At 35.6% G+C, this 25,271-nt stretch overlaps 1 protein-coding gene across 1 annotated transcript in view; it reads right to left on the reverse strand.

Annotated features, from left to right (window-relative positions):
• Nucleotides 1-25,271, reverse strand: part of Pp2A-29B (Protein phosphatase PP2A regulatory subunit A) — a 160,830-nt gene that overhangs the window by 52,016 nt on the left and 83,543 nt on the right. The window contains exons 7-8 of the mRNA XM_089093234.1: nucleotides 16,825-16,942; nucleotides 2,951-3,271 (exon numbers count right to left, since the gene is read on the reverse strand). Of these exons, the coding sequence (XP_088949360.1) occupies nucleotides 2,951-3,271; nucleotides 16,825-16,942 (439 nt within the window). The remainder of the gene's footprint in view (nucleotides 1-2,950; nucleotides 3,272-16,824; nucleotides 16,943-25,271) is intronic.

The raw sequence follows: 25,271 nt of genomic DNA on the forward strand, positions 1-25,271 counted from the left end.
TTAATAATGAACTAAAATGAACTAGGTCAAGAATCACGTTAATAATGATCTAAAATGAACTAGGTCAAGAATCGCGTTAATAATGAACTAAAATGAACTAGGTTAAGAATCGTGTAAATAATGAACTAAAATGAACTAGGTCAAGAATCGCGTTAATAATGAACTAAAATGAACTAGGTCAAGAATCGCGTTAATAATGAACTAAAATGAACTAGGTCAAGAATCGCGTTAATAATGAACTAAAATGAACTAGGTCAAGAATCACGTTAATAATGAACTAAAATGAACTAGGTCAAGAATCGCGTTAATAATGAACTAAAATGAACTAGGTCAAGAATCGCGTTAATAATGAACTAAAATGAACTAGGTCAAGAATCGCGTTAATAATGAACTAAAATGAACTAGGTCAAGAATCGCGTTAATAATGAACTAAAATGAACTAGGTCAAGAATCTTGTTAATAATGAACTAAAATGAACTAGGTCAAGAATCGCGTTAATAATGAACTAAAATGAACTAGGTCAAGAATCGCGTTAATAATGAACTAAAATGAACTAGGTCAAGAATCGCGTTAATAATGAACTAAAATGAACTAGGTAAAGAATCGCGTTAATAATGAACTAAAATGAACTAGGTCAAGAATCGCGTTAATAATGAACTAAAATGAACTAGGTCAAGAATCATGTTAATAATGAACTAAAATGAACTAGGTCAAGAATCACGTTAATAATGATCTAAAATGAACTAGGTCAAGAATCGCGTTAATAATGAACTAAAATGAACTAGGTTAAGAATCGCGTAAATAATGAACTAAAATGAACTAGGTCAAGAATCGCGCTAATAATTGAACTTTTCTTTGTCTTTGAGATGGCCAGCCGACACAAAAGCTCCCATTTATTAATTCACAAATCACCTTCACAATTTTGCTAATAAAGTATTCTATTTTCATCATAATTTTGTTTTCACCAAACTTCAGTTCTCTCGTGTGTTTTATATAATAGACAAGTACCCAAAGAAATAATAAGCTGCAAACAACGGTGCTTAACACTAAATCAACCTATTTCATACTTTGTCACAAAGGAACGAGAACCAAGTTCAAGTTTCAAATTGGGATAAAGCAAGAAAAATGACCCTTTAAATAACTTATAGAATGGTGAAACATAAAAGATGATATAGCTTAAACGCTTAGTTAAAATAAGAGCCAATAATTAAAATCAAACTGAAAGTCTTATTCTTCTATTTTTGTAATGCAAAATAACAATTTCTAGTTACAGCATATAAGTACCACAATCAAAGTAAATAAAGTTCGGAGCTTTTTCGTTTTTTAAAGCGTTTGATAAAACATAACAATTTTTAAAACATCGTAGAAAAGGATATGAAAGGCAAACCCATTTAGGGAGGGTGCAAATATAGCCTCCAGCGCTAAATCAACGTAATTGATACTCCATGCCACAGAGCGACGACACAAAGAGTTCAAGTTTCAATTTGAAAGAAAAAGGATGAAAAAAGGAAAGAAAAACCACCCCATAAATTACTTATAAAGTGGAAAAACATCAAATTTGATGTATTTTTGTAGCTCAACTGAAAAGGCTCAGTGTGGCTCATTACGGGGTGTCCCAAAACAAATGTTACAAGTCAAACAAACTTTGAATTAATTTGTATCAATGAAATTGTATCAATTCCTTAAATAGCTTCTAACTTGAAGAAAACCGTTTTAACTTTGAGCATGTGCCCCCTTGCTCTACAAATGCCAGCTTATGACGATTTCCCGTGTATTTTCCATTTATTCTGCGGGTGCCTCCCCCAGCAAAGCCTCGAACATGGGTTAGAATACAAATATGAAAGATCAGGCATAGTACGCAAACCAGTTTACTCCCTCCCCCTCTGGAAACGACATCAAGTTTAACCCAAGTCACACGTATTAATAGAAAAGACATCTTTAAATACTTTTATAGTGTTTTCTTTCTTCCAAAACTTAACATCGTCTTTCCCAGTATTTACAAATTAATACTTAGCTAGGTTTTGCATATTTATTATTAATTTCATTTATAAATGGTAAAAAAGGAATAATATCTTTACAAGGGTATCAGAAACAATGAAATTATTTTCAACTTAAAAAAATTGTATAAACTGTGAGCCAGTGCTCCTTTGCCCTCTGAGTATCAATTTTTTACGATTTTCCCATATATTCTCCATAATTCCTGCTATTGTTGCCTAAACCCCTTCCCAAACATAGTTCCAAATACGTGCTCGAATATAAATACTAAGCAACAGCCTTAGCATTCACATCAATTTACTCCCCCCCCCCCTCATCCCCAGTCAATTAGTAGTTTGTAGACACTTTTGTAGTGTTTTCTTTTTTTCCAAAACTTACTGTTCTTCTTCACAATATTTGTCGATAATCTCATGCCCTACTTCTGGATATTATGGAACATCTAAAGGAACATAAAATGTTCCTTACTGCTTAATTGACGGTACACACTTGCATCTTATGCAATGAACATGCCCAATATAGAATTATTGGAAATTGTTTTCTCTTAATGGTTCCATGGTTAAATTAACTCATTAACGAATTAGAAATGTTAATTAATTAGTTAACGAGCTATGTTTTTACTTCCTGTCAGACGTAAAGAATTGGTACTGTCCAAAATGCCTTCTGTAATACGAATAACCTTTGTTCAGATTCTTGTTTTCCGAAATCCTGCAGATCTCATGCTATTTTACCTTTTACCTTATTTAATTTTTAGTTACAGCTTTTTTCTGGCTAACCATTGATTTTTTCTTATTCACTCGTCTTTTCACCTGCCAGGGGATGACAATGCTAGGCATACTTGTAGACTTTCGTTAGGGTATGAATCACTTGGTACAATGTGAAAAAAGGAATATTTCTTTACAAAGGTGCCACAACATTAAAACCATTTAACTTGAAAAAAAGGGCGAAAAACACTTACACAAATACAAAACAGGCAAGTGAGACGATGTAGATAGTTTGGATCCCTGGACATGGCCAACACTCTCGGAATGACGGTATTCTGAGCCCATTCGGGTCCAAATTTTTCTACCAGCCGTTTCAAGTTGACAGTCGCAGCTTCACGGATCGCATAAACATGATCTATTAGCCAAGACATGCAGATAGCGTTGAGTTTTTCATTAAAAATTTCGACACCAAGCTGACCAGCTAGCAGCGGCATGTATTCAATAATGGCAAGCCGAACTCGCCATTTGCTGTCTTCAGCGAGCTCAACTATTGCTGGCAGAAGTGACTGGGACAGCTGAAAAAAGAAAGAGCTTTTAGGAACTTCACATTAGCTTGTAAATTTTTAACATCACCGTCTATCAGTTTTCTGAAGTTGTGAATTATTCTCTTTTTTCTCTCTCTTTGTTGTTTTTCGTTTATTGTTGTTTTGTTGTTTTTTTTTGTGCTACTCATATATTATATTATTGTATACAGTAGGTGAAAAATAACTAATAATAATACTTTACTTTTTATATGACTTAAAAATTGTACTAGAATTACAAAATGTCACTCGAGAGAGCCTTCTTGCTACCTTTTTTTTTTACACAATTTTCCAGAATTCTGCTCCGTACAGAATTTATATTAATCGATACAGAATCTACCAAGAAACTTGTTAAGTTTTTAAAGACAATTGGTTATCTAGTTTACTTTTATTCCGTTAAATGTGTGTTTTATTGTTCCTATTATTGTTGGGTTTTATGATATTTTTTTCCTTGTCTTTTTCAACCAGTCTTGCCTTTTTTCTTTAATTTTTTTATGTGTATTTTTATTCTCAGTGTTATTCATTTGAAAGTAATTTGAGTGTTATAATTGCAGCAGTCTAGCATCAATACACCTTATCAATACACCTTCTAGTGTAGTTCTAGTGTTTCGCAGAGGTCCTATATTTTTTAGATAAGTAAGAAAATGGATGAGTTGTATACCCGTTTCAAAAGTCGAAATAGAACAATCCACGACTTTCCATTGGCTAGTCTCGTGCATTAAAATCGTGATTTCGATTTCGTTTGTTTTTCTCTCTTTTACAGTTATCGCAGTTTAATTTTGTTTTGTAGCGTTGTGGGATTTTTTCGTTATTTTTTCCTTTGTTTTTATAACTCCTTCAAGCATTTACATTGTATTTGGATGATGGATTGAAATAAAATTATTAATTATCATTATTATTCTACGTATTTCAATGGCGACTACTTATTATAATTATTTTAAATTTTGTCTGAGTAAAATAATCGATTTTATTCTAAGTGCGATAGCAGTACTTCACTAATTATACTAATTACGCATTCAGACAAAAAGGCAACGTTCCACATTTTTGTACATAGGAGCTTGAAACCTATAGAGTAGGGTTCTCTCGTTTGCTGAATCTGATGGTGTGATTTTCATTAAGGTCACTTGAGGTTTTGAGGGTGTTTCCGCACTTTTTCAGAAATTAGGCAAATTTTCTCAGGCTCGTAACTTTAGATGGGTACCATTAAATTTGACAAATTTTACATATTTTGAATAAGCGTCAAAATTCAATTCCTTTTATTTCTTTCCTTTTGATTATGTCCTTGAGAAAAAAATCGAAAAACTACTAAGAATGGCAATCTATTTTTTCTAGTGTTTTTGGAGTATTTTTACTTTTATAATATTAAAATACAAGATAATCCATCTGATAAACAAAAGTCACAATTTAGCTCTTTAATTCAGATTATGCTCTAATAGCCACGGTCCCCACTCACTTTCCCAATATAACGGAATAAGCCACCCTTAAGGCGATGGATTGTATCATATGCAGTTTCTTTGTATGCAAATCTCTTTAAAAAGAAAAAAAGAAACTCCTAGCTGGAGGAATATAAATCTGTTGTTGAAAAGAACCGATTATAGAAATGCAAATAGAAGTATAGACTCCTAGAGCCTCTTGCTCTTCGTAAAGAACAAGTTTAGATTCGGCTTTATAAATTCATCTCCGGAAAGTACAATACAATGGGAAGACATATTACTGAATATCAAGGCCAAGGCCGTATTTAAGGGGAAGGGAGGGGATTACCAGATTTAATGTGGTAAATTTACGATACAATTGGATACAATTTTTTTATTACAACCTGAACTTGTCTTCAACAGAAAGCAGTAAAAAAAAGATATTAAAAGGTGAAGGAAAACTAAAATAGAATAGTTAAAAACACGACCATTGTGATTCAGGAGACATTCTTAAAGGATTGGGACAAAATTTGAACTTTCGCGTAAAGAACGAGGTATTGACGAGGGGGCAACCCCCCTCATGTACGTAATAATTTCTGTTAGTTTTAAGTTTTAATGTTAAAAAATCAGTTAAAAAACTTATCAGTTAAAACTATCAGTTAAAAAACTTTTTTTTTTATTTAATTTCTGATCGTCTTTTTAATGATGCTGGGAAATCTGGCTCCCCCCCCCCCCATGGAAAATTTCCTTCCCCCATGAAATTTTACTCCATGGGAAAATTCTCCCACACAATCCCCCCTCCATCATAAAAATCCCACCTGAAAACGCCTGTATGCTTCCCAATAACCAATACTATATGTAAACAATGGGCAAAGTTCATAGCTTGCAGCCCTTCCCCCGGGGACTGTGTGTGTGTGTCATTCAAAGACATAGTTATTAGGTTTTTCGATTGTGCTGAAAAATTGGCTATCTTAAAATTTTGATCGGGGGACTTTGGAGAAAAGGAGCGTGGGAGGGGAGCTAGATCCCCTCCATTATTTTTGGTCACTTAAAAAGGGCACTAGTAACTTTTGATTTCCTATCAAATGAGCCCCTCCCGATCTTCTGCGATCACTGGTTCGATATGATCACCCCTGGGGAACATGAAAATAAAAAATAAATAAATAAACACGCGTTCGTCTGCCAAAAAACGCATTCTGACAAAAAGGCAACATTCCACATTTTTGCACATAGGAGCTTGAATCCTGTACAGCAGGGTTCTCTCGCATTCTGAATCTGATGGTGTGATTTTCATTAAGGTCCCTTGAGCTTTTGAGTGTATGTCCTCCCTTTTTCAGAAATCATGAAAATTATCTAAGGATAGTAACTTTAGATGGGTACCATTAAATTTGATGCGTTTTACTTATTTTTAAAAAGCATAAAAACTCGATTCTTTTGATGTATCTATTGTTATCAAGACTCTAGAGTTTCCATTGTACTTTAGATTAGTTTCTAGACACTAGTTTCTATTATTTCTATTGTATTTATTGTACTGTTTTTTAGAGTTTCGGTCGCTATTGATCCGCATGGCTCCTTACTTACAGTGCGTTATTACGAACCGTTTGATAGTTTTTTGTCTTTAATTTTTTCCTGTGTATTTTGGTAAATCCAAGCCAATCACTAATCCTCAGCTCTAAAATCAATAGTGTATAGTTATAAAACGGATGCCCAAAGCCAAATGACTATTTCTCATGATTAGGGGATAAACAACCTATTTTTTGTCTGTGGGTTCTCTTTTTTACGTATTTCATCCGACCGGTTCTTTGATTAGTCTTTGACATGTTTGGCATCTATTTGTATGGTAATTTCTGGTAATTTGTACGGTAATTTCTGTCTATATTAAAAGCTATTTTAATGTTTTTCGTCTCTTCTTTTACAAATTACCTAGTTCATAAAATGAAAACCAGAGTAAACCGAATCCAACGCGAAGATTATAGCGATAAATTATTTGGCTGTACATTCCCTCTTTTGCGCTTTAATTTAGTTAAGTATGCACTAACAGCATTTCTTGCTGTTAGCATTTATTAACAGCAAATTAACAATTAACATTATTTTCTTTCTCGTAGCTTTGTTCAGAGCATATCTAAGGAGCTGGTAGATGCCAAAATCCCTAAACACTTGACGTCTTATCCGTCGCTTGAATTTAATTATTATTTTTTTAAATGAAGTGTAATTTGAAAGATATTCAGTTATTCCATCCCTTCAGAAAACTTTCAGTACGGTACTCTCATCTTTTTTCTTTCCTTTTTCCCTTTTTTATGTATTGCATGGTTCAGAAAATGGCAACCAACAAGAAGATTTTCGTTAGAATTTCGTTTATGTGGACAAAACCCAAGAATTGCGAGCTCTCATTTTTCAACCATAACAAAATGATGTAAGTTTAAGAATTTTACAAGATTATAAGGGTAACATGAAGTCAAAGGTGGAGTAATTCAATATGTTATTCAGTCTCAGCGTCTAAAAGAGCACAGCTGGAGCTAAAGGAGCAACAGCACAAAAGGAAAAAGGAGCAATAACAGGAGCTGGGTACAAAAGGATTTTTTTCGGAAGAGGGGGGGGGGGACTTACAAAAAACGCATCAAAAATTTGTTTATATTCATTTTTGATATGTTTTTACAAGTCGGAAAAACATTTCGGGGGAGGGGGTTAAACTTCCTAACACCCCCCCCCCCTGAATACGGCCTTGATCTGAGAGTATAAACGCGATAAGCCGCTGAGTAAAAGCTACAAGCGCATAAGAGGAGCTGGTTATTCAGTCTCAGCGTCTAAAAGAGCACAGCTGGAGCTAAAGGAGCAACAGCACAAAAGGTTTTTTTTCTTAAACCGTACTTGACCAAAAGTGCTTGCTTTTCTATGTTATTTTTTATACATTTTTTAGGGGAGCTGTAGACCTTCTACACTTCCTGAAAGCTATTCACTAAGACTTCACTGTCCTATAAGATTGTAAGAGGACATTTTGTGAATTGTTAGTAGTAGCAGTAATAGTATATCCCTGCGGTCCTATAGTAGTATATCCCTGTGGTCCTAATTGCTAATGTCTAATAAACACGTCCCTTTCAAAAATATGGTTACCCTAAGTTGATATTAGAATAAAAAAAAAATTAGAAACAAAAGGTCGCTCTGACGTTACTCCTTTTTCACTTCCGTGTTTTTACTGTCAAACTTAGGTTTATCTGGAGCTTCTCTATTTTATTTTTGCAACACCAGCGTTGTCAATTGAAAAGAAAATAATTATTTTTCCTTCCCAAATAATTTGAAGCCCCAGTAGGTGAATAGATATAGAAATTGTCAGTCTATTGATGTTTTACTTCAAATTCTTTCCTGAAATTGACAATCAAAGAATGTATTTTTCACTTAGAAATCTTCTAAACAATTTTTTCTCTTTTCAAAATGATTTATTTTTCAAGTTAAAGAAAAGCAACTTCAAAATATAGAAAATCAGCTACATATTGTTTTCAAGCTGATTCCGGAGCTTATTCAGAAAAAGCAATAAAAAGTTCAGAAATATTCAGTGAGCGAAACTTAGGAAAATCAAATTTGAAAAGAAAGTATACACAAAGAGAATCTATTTCTCATATTGCTCCGAATAGGTAACGCTTATTAAGATTAAATTTAAATGAAAAGTTATACCAGTATCACAAAAATTATATAATTGACGAAAACAGCGAAAACATACCCCAAAGAGCTTTGATTACACTACGAAATTCAAAATGTCTGTTAACCACGGAGAAGGGGACCCAGCCCTAAAAAAAAAATACTTTCTTCTCAGAAGATGGTTACGTTTGTGTATTCAATTTTTCCAAAGGCGATCATCTCAAATGAATACCCCTAGGAGATAGGGAGAGGGCTCCAGATCCATACTCTTACATGACTACCCATCAAGTAGAACAGACAAAAATCAAATAATGTCAACCGAAAAGCTGAGGACTGATAAAGTCACGATTCGGATGCGTAATTACCGTACAGGAAATATACAAAAAATAGTACAACAGTCCATACAAGGGCATACCACTATTCTAAGTAATGAAAATATATGCATTATTCATAAATAAAATTTTAATAAATAAGAAAATAAAAAATAAGACTACAAGCAATCATATAGGGATCATCAGAGGAATGTTATCAGCTTATGTAGGTTTCGGCTTATATGGGTGATGTCAAAGATATATTATATATATATATATATATATATATATATATATATATATATATATATATATATATATATATATATATATATATATATATATATATATATATATATATATATATATATATATATATATATATATATATATATATATATATATATATATATATATATATATATATATATATATATATATATATAATACTCTTTTTCTCGGATATTGACAATCATTCTATATTATAAAATAAGCAACAATAATATTAGGTGACTACATTCGACAACACACGGTCGACCCATACTTGAAACAGGGACGTCGATTCATAAAAATGTAGGGAGGAAAGGGGGTAAATATATTTTTTTAAGTCTAGAAGGGGGAAGGGGCAATTTTGCTGTCTTATCGGTTTTTTCAATAATAAAAAAAAACAATAAAAGAAGGACATGTTTCAATGAAATCAGCAAAAAGGATAAATTTTAAAATCTAGAAGAGGGGGAAATCTAGAGGGGGAAATAAGCAAAGTCTTGTGCTAGGTGATAATTTTTTAAATTTGTGCCTACTATGCGTTATCTAGGTTTGCTGATTTCTCCAGATTTGAAAACTACACGTGCTGCACTTGGAACGCTTATAAGAACTTAGGCTCGCTGCAACCATACTGTGTTGGCCGGCCTTTAAAACACATTTTTGATCCCTACTGTTATTACTTTCTTTCTGGAGGCTATTTACGGAGAGGATAAAGGCATAATTCGCAGGTTTTTTTTTTTTTTTTTTTTTTTTTTTTTTTTTTTTTTTTTTTATTACAAGTATGGAAAGTTTTTGTTGTGAATCCTAACCAGGGCTCGAAACCAAATGATTAGCCGTAGATATGCAATGCCTGACCCGATTCTCGCCACATCGGAACGGTCGGTAGCTTTTCGTAATGTTCTTGATTACAGTTTTTTTATGCAATTAGATGAATTGTTATGCACATCTAGGCTAGTGTGATTGTTCTGCTGTTTTTATTTCTTTGCACTTCACAGCGTAGGCCTAAATATCTTTACGATTATAGTGGGCAACACAACAATGATAATATATAGTAGTTGAAAACAATAATGAAGAATAATACGCAGAAACAAACAATTTGAAAAGTAGAAAGAAAAATCGTAAAAAAAGGATGAACTAATAATTGTTTTAAATCCACGACAGACAAGTATCTGAACGAAGGAACGGTCTTGCTTAACAAATCATTAACAAAACAAAGTCAAAAGCCTACAGAATAGGTATTAAACAACCTTGTGTAGGTCATGCCATGCTTAATAAGTGTACATAATAAGTGTATATAATAATAAGTGTACATAATTATATGTACATATACATAATACTATATATATATATCATATTATGTATATAATTATATATACATAATAAGTTTACATAATTATATGCTTAATAAGAGAAAAACATAATAATAAAGCAACCCCCAATAGAAAATAATATTACAACTAATGAAAATATGAATGAACCCTATTAATAGTGGTGAAATATTATTCATCAAGTATTCTTCGAGCTCTTAAATGATTCTTCTCATCCAGTTTAAAGTATAAGGGGATCTGGTAAGAGTAGAAGCTAGTGTTCGCATCGAAATAAAATCTACAACACCATCTAGCTTTTAAAGTTCGGTCGTAGTTTTTTTTAGCTTGACAACACTTTCCTGGGGCAATATTTTGTTCTCTAAATCTATTCCAGAAGATTTTATTTTCTTACTGAAGCTTTCCCAAAATAATGGTGTTTGAATTTCATATTGTCTTTTCGAGGGGTTTTTGACCGTACCAAACCTGATGGAACAAAAAGAAAGGCGACGTTAGCAGGGACGCACAGAAGGGTGATCATCTCCCTCTCTCTCTCTCGGGGCCCGCCCCCCTGAAATTCTAAATTTCTCAAATTTATATACGCCTCTTATTCAAAGTAAAAAATGACTTTTTTATTTTTATTATTGTTGTCCCTACCCCCAAACGTACCTATAACACAATCCCATACCTGAAAATAAACTGTAAGTTACAATTTAGGTAGACATCTTCCTCAGAATGTGTAGTTTTACGCTTATCGTTTCTTCTTCTTCATTTATCACTTCTTCATTTATCACTTCTTCATTTATCTTCTTCTTCATTTATCACATTCATTTATCTTCATCACTGAGTTTAATAGTTTCGAGTCAAAACTTTTTTTTGAAAAACTTGGTTTCATAGAAGATCATCCTATTTCGACTCAGTCATCCATTTGCATATAGCCTATTCCTAAATTTCAAATTTCAGCCACCAGTTCAAAAAAGAAGATGTCAAATTTAGATATACAATTGAATATGACACAAAAACAGCTTTGTGTAAGCCGTTCAAATTTCGACCCGAACTGCTTCGTTCTGAAGGCAGCCCAATCTTTTGCAAGCTAGATATTCCAATCCCTCTGAACGAGTTCGACTAATTCCAACAATTTGCACACGGCATTGCTGAAACTGATTAATCAATTGTGTGATTTCTTTTTGCAAGATTAATATCTGTGCAGCAGTTCAGTTAAATAGAAGCATTCTCTTTAACACAAATTGAAATTTTTTTTACCTGAATTAAAAGATTTATTATCGTTAACTTTCTCCTGTAAATTATCGCTAATTCCAACTTTTGAATACATATCGATTCAAAGAAAATTTGGGTTTCTCGACCTCAGGGTAATACATTTCAACTCCATTGAAATCCTTAACTTAGAAGATTATCCGGTATTTAATGCTATGTCCTTTGTCCTATGGAAACACGTAAATGGTCATTGTAAAGCCCATTCCCCGGAAATTGATTCCAGGGACCAGATTATATTGCATCCATAAAAATACCAACAAGCAGAAGAAGAAGCTCAACACATTCAATTGTATGTAATACAAGAAATATATGTAAGCGAATACAAATAAAATAGAGCTAGGCATGTTGCAATTATTTTTCAATTTCTTTTTTTTAATGACCACATTATTACTGGGATCATTTAGCTTTCATAAACACCATTGGAATATATTCCTACTTCATCTTCTTTTTTGTTTTTTTCACACTTTTGCTGCAGCAACGGAATGCAGGGCTTAAAATATGATTCCAGCAATAAGATTATACGTAAGCCTCTCCATACTAATCCAATCAGGAAGAAGGAGAAGCTTAACATATTCAATTTTAAGAAATACATGTAAGCGATAATTCGGTTCTCCTTTGTTCTATACTAGTACTACTGCTAACTAGTCACCGCAGCACAAAGCCGCCCGAGGCCAACACAGCTATGCACGCTCCTCCTCGGACCCAATCTATTCAAAGCCCCCCTTATTTACAAACTCCCAGAAAGTCCCCATTTCTCTTAGATCTTTGCTTGTGACATCATCCCATTCCAACCGAGGGCGATCTGTTTTTCGTTTAGCCCTTGACGGTTGACCAAAAAAGATAATCTTTGACAATCTGTCATGCTTCATCCACAGAACCTGCCCTAGCCATCTCAACCTTTCTCTCATTATAATCCTAGAAAGCAGGATTGAACCAGATTTTCTTAGAGCAGACTGTTTGAAATACCGTCAGTCAGTCGGGTGCCCAAACATGTAAACGGTCTTTATAGTGCCCATTCCCCGAAACTTGATTCGGGGGATGAGATTATGCGAAAGCGCCTCAATACTATTCCAAAGAAGAAGTAGAAGATTAAAATAAAATGACGAAGTTCTGGAATGCCATGACTTCATTGAGGTTTCGACAAAAATTTACCAAGTCACTTGGTAAAGTGACAATCACTTTTAAGTTATTTAATTTATTACGTTATTTTATAATTTAATTATTTTATTTAGTTAATTTATTAAAGTAATTTAATAAGAAAAGCCGAAAGACTGTCAAGGAGCCTCACTTTTATTTCTGAAAAGCCTTTATGAATTAATAAAAATTGTATGTTTGGATCTCCATAATGATTCAAACAAGAAGAAAAACAAGAAGATACTCTAGTTAAAATGTTGAGGGTGGAAATAAATCCAGCAGAAATTTTAATATCTTCAAATTTGTTTATCTATAAATGGTTTTTTGACCAGTTTGGTATTCCGATGGCTGCATTCAAAAAACGTCTATTCAGAACACGGCACGACCAAAATCTACTTTTTCATATTTCTTACCCTTTCATTTCCAATTTTTACCAGCTGAATATTAATGAAGTTCCATTAAACTGAACGCGAAAGATAATAGTAAAAAAATAAATTGACAATGGTGAAGACTCTAATACTGAAAAAGAAATTTACTTCTGCCTTAATCAACAACAAAAATAGGGAGGGGTGAGGTCTTCGTCATTACTTAAAATCACCAAAGATTTGACATAGCTTAGAACTCTATCTGTTTCATTAGGGGGAGCTGAGATACAATTGTGACGGCGCAATCTTGAAAATAGTATTAGTGGAGAATCTAATGGTATGTTTCTTCTTTTCCGTATCTTACTTCTATCCCACACCACAAATTAACAGAATTTAAAATTTTTAATTGTTTAAACTTAATCGTAATTATTCAACAAAGTTGAATTTTTAAAGCTTTACTTGAATTTCGTTTTGTTTTTATATTACTTATTCTATGTTTACACTTATAGTGTGTTGCCGTTATATTGCCAATTCTCTAAGACAAAATGCAGAGTGGTAAGGATGTATCAAGACACAGAACTCCCGCATTTTCAAATATATTTGTCCAAAATGGGTTTTCGACCAGTTGGACTATTTATTCTCAGGCCACGTTCTAAAAACGTCTATTGAGAATAAGCATGGGCACTGTTCTGTTTTTCTGAAGAAACCGAAAAAAAATAAACAGGGCTTGAATGAAACAGAACAGAAACAGAACAGGTCAACAAAACAACAGAAGACCTGTTTCTGTTTCTGTTCTGTTTTCTTGGTAAAACAGAAAACAGCTGTTTTCGTTCAAAAACCAGCTGTTTAAGCAGCTGTTTTTCGAATACCTAAAGCTTAAAGAAGAAAAATTTGTAAATGATAAGTTTTGGTTTATTATCAGTACTATTGCAGCTTTTTCCGCCAAAAAAAAGAAAAAAGTTTTTCAATAAAGGGGCAAGAAAACTGTCTATGCATACAACATCGCCACCCTTTTTTATGGTTATTTTCTTCCATTTTCCCGTTCCTTTTTTCCAAAAATGGGCTTTTATGTTTATACAGAATATCCTCGAATTTCCCGGAAATGCATACTAATTATTTGAGACGTTTTGAAAATAAAATAATTTTCATCGTCAAATTGCGCAGTCAGCTCAAAGTCATTAGTGTTTAAGCAGAGCCCATAGTTGCTTTGGCGGGGGACAGTCTCCCCCTCCGAACCATGCTTTCCCCTTCCCCCATTCTGATGTTTGGAAGCCATCTGAAACAATGTATAAAAGAAGAAAAATGCACGGGAAAATTACACTTCTTACCACCAAGTCAAAAACTGTCGTTGCCTCGCAGCTTAAAACATCTTTTTAAGATTAATTATTTCCTAGCCAATTTGTGTGAGAGATGTTCCGCGTTTCACAACGTGGAACATCTTATCTGTCATTGAAAACTTCCTGATTGCAACTTGGATTGCTGAAAGGATGTTAGAAGCTATATGAGAATGCTTATGCCTCTTGAAATTTGAAAGATAGTGGTACAACCTCTGCTTATTTTTCATCTTCCTGGGGTAATAGGCAGTAATAACTATAAAGTCAGATCCTTTTGCAGACCAGCAGTGAAAAGTCAAGCTAGTCTGAGTGGCAGATCTTAAAGCAGCCTTCTGAACTTCTTTTTTTCTGGCAGCAAAACTTATATGACGATGGACGGTTCCCCCAAATGGTGCTTTCAAGCTCCCTGTTTTTTCATATTTTTTTTTTTAATAAGCTGTTTCATATCTGGCTTATCAAAAGTAGAAAGTGGCAATTTGTCCTTAAACAGGGTTTTGCAGCAGAGCATCCACAGACCAGCTTGTTCTGATCGATTGGAAATTAAAAAGAGTCGTATCTCTGTTCTTCTTATTCCAGATTTCTCTAATCCATTGCCCTATGTGTCACTTACTTTACTATCTGGAGCTCTCTCAAGGGAAGCAGCCCGACTTGGTATATTTTTTAGTTGGTTTGGGTTTGTTATTTTCTTCACCAGCCGCGTATACTTTATCTTTGTGCATATCAATTGTGTGCTTCCTTTTCAGATAATATATAAATTTTATGGCAGAGACTCCCTTAGCCTTTAGAGACGCTCTTCAGAGGTTGCACCTAATACTTCCTTTGCTTCCTTTTTTCCGGAGGGTACTCAGAGAGATGTCTTGGAATATCCAAGTCGTCATCCGAAAATGACATCATGCTTGTCTTAAAACAAAGGTTGATTTTAGGATTTTTCAAAAAATTAGAAGCACCTTCCAGTAGCCTACCATTTTGAAAATTGCACCTCCAGCCAAATATCTGACCTCTTCCACCTCAGTGGCGTAATTAGGGGGAAAGGGACCAATCTCCCCCTGAGCAGTTTCGTCTGCGCAATGAGCCAAGAAAACCTGTCGGCAAATAAAAGCAAAATGACAGCTCCTAATAACTTAGACAATTTTTCCAAAAAACTTAGACAATTTGCAGCACAGTATTATAATATACAGTATTATAAGGCTATTTTCGTTTATTATTTTTGAATTGTATTGTGTATTAACCATGGCCCAGTAGGGCTTTTAGTGTCAATAAATAATATCATATCATATTGATTTTTACGGGAATTTACTTGTCTATAATAGGTACTTAAGAGACAGATACAAGAAACAATATACTGCTTAGTGGCATTTTCTTTTTAATTTATTGTGTTGTATTGCAAAAATTACCTTGTTCACCGGAAGATGGCTTATTCAACAGAACTAAAAAATTGTATCATCCTTTTATTAGACTTTGGCCAGTTAGGCAGGAATCACCTAGTTAGGCAACTGTTTCAATTCTTGGTACTCCCTGAAAGGATTTCCGTTGGTTATATTTAGAGATAGTAGAAAAAGTATTTTTGGCATCTTGAAAACGTATATGTTGTTATGTTGATGCAATAAAAAGTGTCAGCAAAAACATATATTTCTACTGGACAAGACTTCAATACATTTACATTCCTCTCTGACTAAACATTTGAGAAAAATTGCAATTGATGATTGGTAATTATCATATATAGGCTAGCCTAGCCTATTCTAGGCTAGAATAAATTCCATAGAAACCGTTGAAGTAAAATATTACCGGTTAAAGGTGCAGATTACTTCCCATCTAATGTAGGATACAGAGGCCCTACCAATTGCACCAGAATACACAGTAATAAGGGATTTGTTTGAATCCTGCTTCACCTAGACAGTATCTATGCAACTTTGCTGCTCAATTGACTTAATAATATATACTAAAAAATAAGTTGTTTTTGTGGAACACATCTGCACCTTTACTGTTCTCCTATTTACACACCTACCTATTCTCATCTGACTCCTAAGCCCTAATTTTGCCTAGCTTAAACAATCTAGCAGCATATTTGATATGTTAGGCACACTGAGTGCCATCCTTTTACTTACTTCTACTTTATATTAACGCTCCAATTCCAAAAACTGAATGGGGCGTAACCATGCTTCTTCAAAATTTCAAATTATGATTTAAAACACTATTATGCAAGTTCAAAATTTCTTTAAATCTCATTTTCGTATCAATAAAGTAAAATCAAGAATAGAAGAAAAACAGTTAGAAAAAAAAACAGAAACAGAACAAAATAGTTATTATAAAAAAAGAAACAGAACATAACAGATAAATAAAAAACAGGTTATCTGTTTCTGTTCTGTTTCTTTTTTTTTTAAGAACAGAACAGAAACAAGTACTTTAAAAACAGAACAGAAACAGAAAACAGAAACAGTGCCCACGCTTAATTGAGAGCATTGTACAACCAAACATAATGTTTCCCATCTCTCACCATTTCATTTTCAATTTTTACCTGTTGAATACCAATGACTTCATTGACACAGTCCAAATTGGAAATTATGTTCAGTCTCACTTCGGGACATTCATCTTTCAGCTGAGTTAAAAACATAGGAAGTAGATGCTCAATCGTGCTGAAAAGAAAGTAAAACTCAATCATTGAGATGTGACGTCCCACAAAATTGGATACTAAGAGAGGAAAAGTCCCTAAGGCCAGTCAAAATTAAACTCTCAATGATCCAATTGAAGCCCCTACGATAAAGAGTGACAACATTATCAAAAGAAATTATAATAAAAAAATATAAACAATATTTTCAAAAAAGGGCCTGTAAACACAAAAGTTTGACTAGATTATTTAAAAATATGTTTGTATTTTAATGTCAAAATATTTTCTACTATCTGCTATAGCAAAAAGTCTGTTCAAGTCGAATTTTCCTTATTTGGCAATTTTTAATTTTTTAGGAGTCATATGTGATCATGAGGGTTAAGTGATATAGGGGGGCTAAAGAAGGCCATTTTTTACCAACAGGGAGTCACTCTAAATAAGATTTGCCTCTGACTATGTTTTTTTCGCTTTTATAAAACAAACAGAAATTGTCAAATTTGCAAAAAAAAGAGTAGTCTAGTAAAAAAACTCAAAACATTGGAAGCAGATACCCATCCTCAATGAAAAGAAAGTAAACCTCAATCAGTGAGATACTACATTTCACGAAATTGGATACTATCAGAGAGGAAAAGTCCCTTAGGCTAGCCAAAATCGAAGCTTAAGTTCCTCGTCATCTCTTTAATGTACTCGTATGGAGGTTATCTTGTGAAAACCTAGACAAATATTTTGAAGAAAAGATGAGGCAATTAAAGAGATTTCGGAACTAAGACAAGGATACATCGGGGAGTTTTGGCGAATTAAGGAAGCCAACTGATCGTTAATAATTAGCAATAATTTAAGCATAAATATTTAATAATACAATAAATTAGATTGTTTTATTTCAATGCCATATTCGACCAAATTGTAAAGACAAGATGTTCAATCATGCTGAAAAGAAAGTGAAACTCAATCAATGAGATACTACATCCCACGAAATTGGATACTATCAGAGGAAAAGTCCCTTAGGCTAGCCAAAATCAAACTTTATTGAGTTCCTCGTCCTTCCTTTAATGTGTAGAACTTATCTTGTGAGAACCTAGATAAAAATTTTGAAGAAAAGATGAGTTAGTTCAAGAAACTCCAAAACTAAAAATAAGGATTTATCAAGGGTTTGAGCAAAATAGGGAAATAAACTGAGATGCTATATCCCACTAAATTGGATAAAAACAGAGAGTGGAAGTTCTTGGGCTAGCCAAAACCGAATTTTATTAGATTCATTTTCTTAATGGATGCAGCTTACCTGGTGAAAATTAGAAAAATAAAATAAATGCGTTCAAAGGCCTTCCGATTCTAAAATGAGGACGCATCGAAGGGTTTTGTCAAATGAGTGAAGTAAGCAAAATGATAAAATCAACCAATGACAGTAATACCAGACATGATTCCTACTAATAATAATAATAATAATAACCCACAGCAGCACCAAGCCGCTTGAGGTCAACACAGCTAAGCAAGCTGCTTTTCCATCCCAATCTGTTCAAAGCCTCCCTCTTTAAACCCTCTCAAGAAGTTCACATTTTCCTTAAATCTTTCCTCGCGGCATCCTCCCATCCCATTCGGGGACGACCTGCTTTACGTCTGGCCTTGGACGCTTGGCCGACAAGGACATCTTGGGCAATCTGTCAACCTTTACCCCCAAAACGTGTCCTAGCCCTCTCAATCTTTCCCTCTTTATAGCCCTAAAAAGCGGGATTGACCCGAAAATTTCGTACAGCTTTGAATAATTGACAAAATTACAGAGTTATTTCAAAACAGAACGTATTTCATATAATTTTATTGAAGCAAAAGCAAAGTTTGTCAGTTTAACTTAGCTATCTAGATCTAGAATAATAAAAAAAAAAACATAGTTTTTCCGAGTGAAGCAAAGAGCGAAGTTGAAACTTAAAACGAACAAAAATTATTACTTCACAAACTGTCATAGGCAGCGCAATAGCACTGCCTAAGTAAAGAACGATGTTGGCACAATGTATTGTTTATTTATTTCTGGTTGGTCTTAGACCAGGACGCTTCGTATCGAAGGAGTTGTCACAGAAACTTCGAAAATGGCTCATACGATTGGAAATTTAAGTGGTTTGTACCCTTTTTAATAGTCGAAAGTGATTGGAAAGCAACTAACACCCCTTTTACGCCCACCATTTTTCAAGCACATCCAATCAAAATTTTGAGACAGCCGTTTTGTTCAACGTAGTAGAAAAATCTAGAAATTATGTCTTTGAGGAGGACACTCTCCTCATAGTCCTCAGGTAAAGGGCTGTAGTTTATGCCTTGGGGGCATATAAGGTTTTTATTGAAAGCGTTGTCGTAGAAATTTCAAAAAGGGCTCATTCAATAGGAAATCCAAAGGGCTAGTGCCCTTTTTAATAGTCGAAAGTGAATGGAGGGCAACTAACCCCCCTGTCACGCCATTTTGTTCAACGTCCTTAAAATTTCTGAAAATTAGGTGATTGAGGATGACAAATCCCCCACAGCCCTCAGGGCGAGGGTTGTAAGTTATGCCCTGGGGGCAATATTGTTTTTCTAGAAAGTCATGTCATAAAAACTTCAAAAAGGGCTCATTCAATTGGAAATTGAAATGGCTAGTGCCCCTTTTGATAGTTGAAAGTGATTAGAGGGCAACTAACCCCCCTGTCACGCTCGCCATTTCCCCAAACACATGCAATCAAAATTTTGAGATATCCATTTTGTTCAACGCAGTTGAAAGTTTTGGAAATTAAATCTATGCGGATGACAACCCCCTATGAGCCCTCAGGGCAAGGGTTGTAAGTTATACCCTAGAGGCATATAAGGTTTTTATAGAGAGCATTGTCGTAGAAACTTCAAAAAGTCATTTGATTGGAAATTGAAAGGGCTAGTGCTCTTTTTAATATTCGAAAGTGATTAGAAGGCAGCTAAACCCCCTCTCACGCCCACAATTTTCCCAAACACATCCAATCATAATCTTGAGATAGCCATTTTGTTCAACGTAGTTGAAAGATCTGGAAATTATGTCTTTGAGGATGACAAACCGCCCACACCCCTCAGGGCAAGGGTTGTAAGTTATGCCCTGGGGGCATATAAGGTTTTCATAAAAAGCGTTGTCGTAGAAACTTCAAAAAGGGCACACTCAATTGGAAATTGAAAGGGCTACTGCCCTTTTTATTAATCGAAAGTTCTTTGAGGGCAACTAACCCCCCTCTCACGCCCACCAATTCCCAAAATACATGCAATCAAAATTTTTATATACCCATTTTTTGTAATGCAGTTGAAAGTTTTGGAAATTAAGCATTTGAGGATGATAGCCCCCCACACCCCTTAGGGCAAGGGTTGTAAGTTATGCCCTTGGGGCATATAAGGTTTTTTATAGAAAGCGTTGTCGTAGAAACTTTAAAAGGGCTTATTCGATTGGACATTAAAGAGCTAGTGCTCTTTTTAATAGTAGAAAGTGATTGGAGGGCAACTAACCGCCCTCTCACGCCCACCATTTCCCCAAAGACATCCAATCAAAATTTTAAGATAGCTATTTTTTCAATGAAATTGAGAGTTAAAGAAATTACCCCCCACAGCCCTCAGGGTAAGGGTTCTAAATTATGCCCTGGGGCATATAAGGTTTTTACAGAAAGCGGTGTTGTAGAAACTTAAAAAAGGGCGCATTCGATTGAAAATAGAGAGAGCTAGAGCTCTGTTTGATAGTCTAAAGTGATTGGAGGGCAACTCACCCCCCTCTCACGCCCACTATTTCCCCAAACACATCCAATCAAAATTTGAGATAACCGTTTTGTTCAACGTAGTTTAAAGTTCTGGAAATTAGGTCTTTGAGGGTGACCCTGCCCCCCCCCCACAGCCCTCAGGGTAAGAGTTGTAAGTTTTCTCCTGGGGGCATATAAGGTTTTTATAGAAAGCGTTGTCGCAAAAACTTCAAAAAGGGCTCATTCAATTGGGAATTGAGAGCGCTAGTGCCCTTATTAATAGTCAAGAGTGATAGGAGGGCAAATGTCCCCCCCACGCCCATCATTTCCCCAAATACTTCCGATCAACATTTTGATATAGCCAATTTGTTGACCGAAGTTTAAGGGTCTGGAAATTATGTTTTTGAGTATGAACCCCCCCCCCCCACAGCCCTCAGGGCTAAGGTTGTAAGTTATGCCCTGGGGGCATATAAGGTTTTTATAGAAAGTTTTGTCGTAGAAAATTCAAAAAGGGCTCATTCAATTGTAAATTGGAATGACTAGTACCCTTATTAATAGTCAAAAGCGATCGGAGGGTGAATCCCCCCCACGCCCATCATTTCCCCAAACACTTCCGATCAACATTTTGATATAGCCATTTTGTTGAAGGTAGTTGAAGGGTCCGGAAATTACGTTTTTCAGTATGACAACCCCCTCCCCTCCGCCCTCAGGGCTAAGATTGTAAGTTATGTCCTGGGAGCAAATAATGTTTTTTATAGAAAGCGTTGTCGAAAAAATTCAAAAAGGGGGAAATTGGATTCGAAATTGAGAGGGCAATTGCACTTTTCAATAGTCGAAAGTAATCGGAGAGAGAATCAACCCCACCCCATGCCCATCATTTCCCCAAACATTTCCCATCAACATTTTTATATGACCATTTTCTTCAACGTAGTTGAAAATTCTGGAAACTATGTCTTTGAGGATGACAACCCTCCCCCCGTAGGCCTCAGGACAAGGGTCCTAAGTTATGCCCTTAGGGCATATAAGGTTTTTATAGAAAGTTTTGTCGTAGAAGCTTCAAAAAGGGCTAATTCGATTGGAAATGAGAGGGCTAGTGCCTTTTTATTAGTCGAAAGTGATCAGAGGGAAAATCCCCCCCCCCACCCGGTGTCCATCATTTCCCTAAACACTTACAATCAAAATTTTTAGATAGCCCTTTTATTCAGTGTATCAGAAAGGTCTGGAAATTATGTTTTTGAAGATAAAAATCCCCCCAGCCCTCATGACAAGGGTTCTAAGTTATGCCCTGGGGACATAAAAGGTTTTTTGTAGAAAGCGTGGTCATATAAACTTCGGAGGGGGCTCATTGGATTGGTAATCAGACGCGCTAGTGATCTTTTTAAGAGTCAACGTGATCGGAGGGCAGCTATCCCCCCCCCCCAAACACGTCGTATTGTCCCGAAATGCATATAGTATAAATTTTGAGATAGCCATTCTTTTCAAAATAGTCTGAATATACAAGGCTTTGGGGGCTGAAACAAACCCCAGAGAGATTAGGGGCAAGGGTTGTAAGTTACGCCCAGGGGGTATTTTAAGGTTTTTATGGAAGGGATGGCTGTTTAACTTAAAAACCTCAGTTTTTCTCCCTGGAAAAGACTATGTCAATATAAAAAGAACAGAACTTAATTAAAAAACTTTTTCCACAAAATATGTTTCTCAAAAAGAGTTAAGAACTCCGTTAAACCAAAAATGAACAAAAATAGAATCAAATAATCTACCCAGCATACAACTACCACAAATCAGTATCAATAAATAAATGAAATCCAAAACAAACAGAAATTAAAATAAATAACAGAGTCAAACACAAAACGAGGAGAAACTAATATGAGTAGGGTTCTAAACCCCATACTTTTTAAAGGCCAGAATATAATTTGTACTTTACTGAAAAAATTCCTTTAAATGTTTTGAAAAAATTCTTAACTTTAAGAAAACAAAAATTAATTAAGATTTTAAGGAATAAATATCACCATATGTATATTAAACTGACAATGCATATTTTTTTCAGTAAATTTATTTGATTTTTTTTTTTAAGTAAAGTCCAAATTATATTCTGGCTTTTAAAAAAAATGGGGTTTAAAACCCTACTCTACTCATATTAATTTCTGCTCGTTTTGAGTTTGACTCTGTTATTTATTTTAATTTCTGCTACTTATCTTAAATGAGCCATTAGACATCCCTATGATTTTCTGGTAAACCGCTAGCCATGGAGAATAAAAAAAAAAAAAAAAAAAAAAAAGGAGACAGAACAGTGATACCCATGCAAAAAAGTTATTTTCCTTGTAGTTCAGGTTGGGGGACTTTAATTTCCTTGTTCAAGGTTTTCGACTATGCTGATTCCAGAGGTACACTTTTGACTTTGATCTGAGGCCATTTTCGATTGGTTTCAGGCATTTTTTTGAAATTACCCTAAATTTCTTTTCGCAATTAACTTTTATTTTTAATACAAAAGAAAAAAATAGTTGTCTTATTAGATGGCAATTTTTTTCACTAGGCAGTTTTTTTCTAAATGCGTTTTTTAACTTTTGGTTACTATGAGCTGTTGTTCGCTCTTTACTAGGTTACAGCTACCGCTGCAACCATGATAAACTGCAACACCTACTGACAACTCAATACAGCACCAAGCCGCGTCAGACGAAACAGCTATCCACGCTCCTCATCCATCCCAATCTAATCAAAGTCTTCCTATTTACAACCTCCCAAGAAATTCCCATTTCCCTTAAATCTTTCCTTACTAAATCCTCCCAACCCTTTCGGGGACTACTTACTTTTCGTTTGGCCCAAGATCCGTAATTCCAAACGTGGGATGCGGTGGGGCATATCCAAGGCCGTATCCAGGGGGAGGGGTTACCCGGTTTGACCCCCCCCCGAAATTTTTGACCGAGTCGGAAATTAGTCTAAAAAATATCTATAAAGACAAAACCTTACCAGAAAAAAAATATGCTCCCTCACTAAATCCTATTGCATTTTGTGGGTAAACGGTGCTTATCAGCTTACGCAATTAGGTAACCGTAGGTAACCCCATGTTCACCTGACCTTGCCTTGCATAGTAAATTAGGGTTAATATGCGCTATTATCCTATTGCATTTTGTGGCATACAAAAATCCTATTGCAATTTTGTGGGTAAAAGGATGTGACTACCTTAGACAATCAGGTAACCCCGTGTTCGCTTTATTATGTAAGGTCAGTCCCTGCATAGAAAATTAGGATAAATTGGGGCTGGAGGTAAATGTTGTAAGAGTGTAGGAGTGTCAGTTCAGTTCAGTTCAATTTTGGACTGGGATAAGAGAAGAGTGATTTTCAACATGAAGAGGAAGTGTGACATTACGTCGTTTTTCGCGCCCAAGCAGACCAGGGATGTTTCTGACAGCGGCGTTAGCGGAACGTCTGCGGAACATTCATCTACACCTGTGGATCTGAAGGGCACTGGAGCCATCATTGAAGCTTCTGAATCACGGACCCTGGAACCAACCACGACGCAACACCGACCTGCACCAACCCAGTCTCTGTCGTTGTTTGCAAATGAGGGCACTGGAGCCATCGTTGAAGCTTCTGAATCACGGACCCTGGAACCAACCACGACCTGCACCAACCCAGTCTCTGTCGTTGTTTGCAAATGACATCGGTCGTTTTGTCAACAAATCATTCAGTCTCGATGCAAATTCTAAACTTCGTTTGCTGTAGAGCCCTTGGACTCCAAATATCTCCTACATTTTTCAAGTATCCGAAAAACGGAAGCTGAAGTTTCAGTTAACTTGGCTCGCTCGTTTCAGTTGGTTGTACTACTCTCCGTCTGAGGACGCTGCTTTTTGCAGATTTTACGTTCTGTTCTCGTCAGAGACAGCTGGCGAAGGCTGCCACCAGCGCTTGGGGAATCTAGTCACCAAACCATTCAGGAACTGGAAAGGTGCGATAGAGTGCTTCACAGCTCACCAACAAGCAGAGTTTCATAGAAACTGCATCGTATCGGCTGAAAACTTAATTTCTGTCTCGGAGAAAAGGTAGGACAATATCGCGCACCAACTAGACGCGGCGAGGAAAGCGCAGGTTCAAGAAAATCAACAGAAGTTGCGACCAATTGTTGAGACGGTGATATTTTCTGGGCGGCAACAGCTTGCCCTTCGTGGTACTAACGATTCCGGCCCCATTTCGGTTTCGGATCCAGAACCTTCCCACAATGATGGCAACTTCCGAGCACTACTGCGGCTGAGGGCGAAACACGGTGACGATGTTCCGAAGAACCATCTTCTTTCTGCGGCCGGGAATGCCACATATCTTTCTCCCATCATCCAGAATGGTATTATCGCCTTATCCGTGGAGCTTCTTCAGCTGTCTATTGTGGAAAGAGTAAACGCAAGTCCATGCTTTTCGGTGCTTGCCAATGAAACGGCGGACGTTTCGAACAAGGAGCACCTGCCTGTTTGCGTCCGCTACACATTCAAAGGGAGCCTGCTTAAGGACCTCCTTGGTTTTGCCCCAGTTTTTGATATGACTGGGAAAAGTCTGGCTTCATCAATCCTGTGATTTCTCGAAAACTTTGGTCTTAATCTCAACAAGATGGTTGATCAGGGATATGACGGTGCAGCAGCGATGAGTGGGCATCTTAGGGGTGTTCAGGCT

The sequence above is a fragment of the Artemia sp. Qi Xiang Cuo genome, chromosome 8, assembly GCF_049724085.1.
Source record: "Artemia sp. Qi Xiang Cuo chromosome 8, ASM4972408v1, whole genome shotgun sequence".
NCBI lineage: Eukaryota > Metazoa > Arthropoda > Branchiopoda > Anostraca > Artemiidae > Artemia > Artemia sp. Qi Xiang Cuo.